Genomic DNA, 5,738 nt, shown 5'->3' with positions numbered 1-5,738 from the left:
TATATAAAGAATCTAATTTATATTTAGCATAGCTCAGAAATAAAGTAATAAATGTTCAGCTGTATCTTTCCACATTTTGAGGCCTTATTCCCATCTTAAACATGCCATGGACCATGCAGTCCATAACCGCCTAAAAGCTTTTATTTAATTTAAATGAAAAAAGAGCATTACAGAGAAACTACTCAGAGGGTAGGTATTTTCCTCTATTATTTACAAGCTCCTAGAGAAAATATACATCATTAACCCGAAAGCATCTCTTCAAAGTGGAAGCAGGACTTCTGTTAAACCCTCTGCCGTGAGAACGAGCTCCACCTTCAGGATAAGGAAACAACACAAAGCTTCTTAAATGACAGTTCCACTGGGAATCAATGCATCCTTGATCACTGTCACTATACCGCTTTTTATGAAATAGCCATCGGTTTCCCTTGCAGCTTCTTGAACACTGTCAGTATTGAGGATCTGAGAAAGGAAATCTGGTTAGACTTGTTTCCAACAGAAAAGCATACATTTATACTCCTTTTTGTGCTAGAGAGCCACTTTCTCTCATTTTTCATTACAGTTACCACTCAGTTGTGAGATGAAAAGTAAAGGGGGAAAAAAAACCTAGTTTCATTGAACAAGTAATGTCAAGTAAGAATGTTAGACGAGGACTAAAGAAATTAGTTAATTCCATAATAACCTTAACGTCTTCCCCAATACGAGCATTTTTGTCGATTATTGCCCTTTTGATATGAGAGTCCTTTCCGATACCAATTGGAACACTGCCTTTAGCAGCAAGGAACCTCCTATCAGCATCAGTCTGGAAGAGACAATCAGAGAGAGAATTGCAATCAGTCACTTGGATCAGTTACATTGTCAGTGGTATATAACTTAAACAATTGGTGCAAGTTACATCGGTAAAAATAATATCACCTCATAGTAATCTGCCCCCATCAAAAGTGAGTCTTCTATAATTGCCCCCTCTGATATGCAAGATCTCAGCCCAACCACAGAATGGTGAATTTTGCAGTTCTACACCATAGATTATGAAAAGAAAGTTAGCTTCCCCTACTTTTTGATTGGGATCATGCCAATGTTCAAATAATCTCACCTTGATTACACAACCTTCACCGATAACGCTATCAGTGACATCAGCATTAAGCATCTTGGATGGAGGCAAATATCGAGGTTGGGTGTAAATTGGGGCTGAACGGTCATAGAAACTGAAATTGATAACCCAAAATTGCAGACATTTATGATTTAACCATAATGATAAAGCTGCAACCATTAAAGCACACTGACAATAGAATGGTTATATCAAATAATTATAATTAGTTACCTGAAATCTGGCACTGGCTTTTTAGTGATGCCAAGATTTGCATTGTAGAAAGCCTCGATCGTACCAATGTCCTCCCAATAGCCATCATATAAGTAAGCTTGCACCTGTGAAAATTCACAAAGGTAATATCAAACCCATAGAGAGTAGGGATTACAGCCATGATGGAAGAATTCTATAAATCAAACATAAAACTCTATAACAACAAAGTCTCAGCATGAAATTTTTATGCAGTTTCAATGAATTTTTTTTTTAACTATTGAAAATCATAACCTGGAAAACGGTTAAATAGATTAACATTTATATTTTATACCAATTTGTGAAATTCCTCTAAAATGCATGTAGTGCAGAAGTCAAAGCAGCAATTAGCTCAATGATCAAAGTAAATAAATAAGTACTTAGAAAATCTGAATGCAATTTTATCGTAAGAAAAATCAAATTCCAAAGCTATATTCACACATAAAAAGAAGAGGAAACTTCTCCGATTGATCAAAATTGAAATGAAGCCATACTCTCATTCCAATAGAAGTAGCACCAGGAATGACTTCACTTCCAAAGTCATTTGCGCCAGGAAATTTGTCTCGGAGCAGATCTAACATCACATGTTTGCTGACAACATATATACCCATGCTAGCAATAAAAGGCATTTCCTTTGCTCTCTCATCATCAAGACCCAAAATAGTAGTATCAACCTAGTAGCGAAAAAATTGACACAAACAATTAATCAATTGAATAGGTAATATCTATCAGATTAAGTAACATGAAAGGTATATTTTATGGGGTTCACCTTCATAGCTTTCAATTGTTCTCCTTTTGGCTTCTCTGCAAATTCAATTATGCGTCCTTCTTCATCAATCTTCATCAGACCAAATGCAGTGGCACGCTTTTCATCCATTGGCAATGCAGCCACAGTAATATCGGCATCAGTTTCTCGGTGTGCTTGAATAAATTTCTCATAATCCATTCGGTACAAATGGTCACCAGCAAGAACCAAGAACTCCAACACATTGTGCTCCTCAAATAGCCATAAATATTGCCTAACAGCATCTGCAGTGCCCTGCAATGACAAGATCGAAGGCGATCAAGCAGCAATCATGCTGAATTCCATTAAAAAGTTAAAAGAGATAAAGATGATATGGTAATTGCTAAGTTAAACATTCAAAACCAGGCCAATTTGTAAGCTTCCTTATAAGTGGGAGGTCACGGGTTTGGTACTGCGTGTAACCTCGTGTGCCTAATTAAAAAAAAAAAAAAAAAAAGAAACATTCAGGACTGGGTTAGGGATATGACCTGGAACCAATTTGGATTCTCAGGACTTTGCTGAGCAGCAAGAACCTCGACGAAGCCCTCATTTTTGTAGCCACCCATGTTGCTTGCATATGCACGGGAAAGATGCCGATTGAGAGATGCAGAATTGAATTGGGTAAGAACATAGATCTTGGATATGTTGCTATTTAGGCAGTTGCTTACAGGAATATCAATCAGCCTGTAGTTCGCTCCAAGAGGAACGGCTGGTTTCGCCCGCTTCTTCGTCAATGGGTAAAGACGGGTTCCAGCACCACCTCCAAGTATAATGCCTAGCACACTCTGCATATTGTGATACCAATATATCAAACATTTCCGTCGAAACTGGTTCTCGTGAAATTCAATTACAGAGCCCAAAAACACATGTAATCCATTCTTTTGTTATAAGAAGAATCCTCACACTCTCAATCAGATTTCTGAACAAACCAAAGAAACAATCACCATTTTATTCCTAATAATTGAGAATAAAATCCCATTAAAACGGGAGGGAAACCAATGAGATAATGCTATAAGGATCAAAAATCGAATTTGACAAAAAAAACTCAGATAAAAATAAGAGTGTTTTACTCCTCCATTAAGGAGAAGAAAAGATAATTTAAACAACACATTATAAGAACAGAGATATAACTCACGCGGCTAGCATCCGGGTCAAGACATGTCTGGGAGTTCCTAGAATCAGAAACAGCCTTTGGCGTGACAATCACCGGATAGCGGCTGCCCGAGCCGCCGCCTCCCACTGAAACTGCGATCTTATCACCAGAAAGCTGTGAAGACGAGAAACACAGGTTTCTTGAGATGGCTTTCTTTATAGACCCATTGTTAGACGAAGAAGAAGAAGCAGACGATGAAGATGGCACCTTCAGAACTCCGATCGCACCAGTGGACGCCATTGCATTAAGCTTTGTTGTAGTGTGTTGTGTTCTCTCGTGTGAGAGATATGACTGAGATTTGTGGTCCAACTATTAAGTCCAAAATGAAATGTGTGATTTCCTATTATTATTACTCGAAATAATTTATAGGGTTAATTTATGTGATGGAGATTGCAGATATCATTTTGGTCTGCGTTTTATAATATTTGTCGTTTTTGGTGAAATGTGAAAAACGACAAAGAAGAATTGGCGACCCAGATCTGAAATTGTGCAACGTAGACCAAGTGGACGTCGTTTGAGGCTTGGGAAGAGCGTTGCAAATTGCAGTGTGGGGTCACGTGAAAATTCTGTAAAGTGATCGTGAACCGTCGGGTTATTGGTTTATCGAAACCATTTTCCATCGTTGATTTTTATTAATATTTTAAATTTTTACTCAAAAATTTGAAAAATTAATTTTAAATTATGATTAAAGTAATTTAATACAAGAATTTACATTTTAAGAGGAATTTCATATTGAAAGTAAGGACGAGAGAATTTGTAGAAGAACAGATTTTGTTATTTGAAAGGATCATTAACTACTGAGCATATTTCGGCATATTTCGGTGCATTAGAATTGTTGAGTTAAAAGTAAATATTATTTTATGATTAATTAATATTAAAAGATGTAAATATTTTTTTAAAAATAATTCAAACAGTTTGCATGTAATAAAAATCTATACAAAATAGCTTAATGGATGTATTAAACTGTGTGCATCTCTATCATACTATATGCAAAAAAAATTAATTTAAAAAAATAATTTTTAAATTATTTTATCAATTTTGTTATCTGAAACCACCCTATTAACCTAACGATAATTATAATATGACCATTTACACCACCGTTTTTTTTTTTTAAGAAACCACCCTTTTATCATATAAATAAATATATAATTATGTGGGGGACTTTATTAGTGTTTTAGAATTCTTTAAAACTTGATTGATATTAAATTGCTGTTTTGGAATTTATCCATCATCCTCTTAAAATTAAATTAAATACAAAGAAATTAGGGGAAAGAGTAATGAAGGACTATCGGAACAAATTTATATTAATTAAAGAGCAGTTCTTATCAAAACTTGAATTGAAAATAAGTCCAAATAAATTATTATTAATTTAAAATAAATTATTATTAATTTAAAATAAATTATTATTAAAACTTAAATGGATATTTATTAATAAACAGTTAACCCAAATCAATAAGTATCTATTTAAATTTTAATAATAAATAATTTTTAATTGATATAAATTTATTTCAACAGTCCTTGATTAATATTTTTTTTAAGAAATTACTACCCTACATAATTATATATTTATTTACATATGAAATTAAGGCGTAAACATTGAATAAATATTAAAAATAAAGGAAGTGAATGATTGGGCATGGGAGCTAAAAAAAAGTGCGCAGAGGAGCACCGTTGAGACTTGAGGATGGTGACTTTGCCTTCTAATCATAACGAAAGAGACATTGAAACACTTAAAAAAGAATCAAAATGATTGAATCAAAATTTTATAATCCATCTTTCAAATCATGATTCATTCCCTTTTTAAAATTATATTTTGAATCAATATCAAATATATCAAATCAATATATGAAAAATCAATATCAAATATATCAAATCAATATATGAATATATGTGTGTGTGGGGGGTAAAAAAAAATAAAAATATCGTTGATATCTTAAAATAGTAATAGTAGTATTTTTTTTAATAAATTGGAAATTGATGTGAGTTTGAATTCAGCTTTTTGGAAAAAGAAAATATATAAAACATAAGTGTTTTGCTACAGTTTTCTAAGTAAACCCATATGAATTGGGAATGGTGAGCTGAAAAGGAAGGAAAAAGTGTAAACGTGGACTTCGTCGGGTCGTGATTATTTCATCTAAGTAGGATATTTTGTTAGAATAAAATATTTTAAAAAATAAAATTTATTTGTATTAATACTTTAAAATCTACTTGTTATAATTTGATTCAACAAACTGTATTAAACATCTAAGTCCAAGTATTCAAGTCTTCCCCTATTAAATTCACAAGTTAGCTTTCATGCCCAGCATATTAAAATTGTTTTCTTTTATAAATGGATTGATTGGTTTAACTTAAAATTTTATTACCAAGGGTTTGATTTGCAAGTGCTTGGACAAAATATTCTAATAGAATAATTTAAGGAAAATATGATTTAAATTCTAAGTGCATATGTTCGTTGGACATTTTAATTA

At 33.0% G+C, this 5,738-nt stretch overlaps 1 protein-coding gene across 1 annotated transcript; it reads right to left on the bottom strand.

Annotated features, from left to right (window-relative positions):
* LOC129303807 (glucose-1-phosphate adenylyltransferase small subunit 2, chloroplastic) lies at positions 1–3,586 on the bottom strand. Its single transcript, XM_054943335.1, has 9 exons — positions 3,253–3,586; positions 2,606–2,902; positions 2,103–2,372; positions 1,828–2,007; positions 1,319–1,422; positions 1,091–1,202; positions 913–1,011; positions 680–799; positions 1–459 (listed from the first exon to the last, which is right to left on the bottom strand). Exons 1-9 carry the CDS (start codon positions 3,508–3,510, stop codon positions 343–345), a joined length of 1,557 nt encoding a protein of 518 aa, XP_054799310.1. The 5' UTR covers positions 3,511–3,586; the 3' UTR covers positions 1–342.
* Between the last annotated feature and the right edge of the window lie 2,152 nt (positions 3,587–5,738).

The sequence above is a fragment of the Prosopis cineraria genome, unplaced genomic scaffold (genome assembly GCF_029017545.1).
Source record: "Prosopis cineraria cultivar Desert tree isolate PC_DT_omini unplaced genomic scaffold, ASM2901754v1 PC2, whole genome shotgun sequence".
In the NCBI taxonomy this organism is placed as follows: Eukaryota; Viridiplantae; Streptophyta; class Magnoliopsida; order Fabales; family Fabaceae; genus Prosopis; species Prosopis cineraria.
The sequence above is the reverse complement of the archived record's forward strand: the minus strand, read 5'-3'. Positions and strand labels throughout refer to the sequence as shown.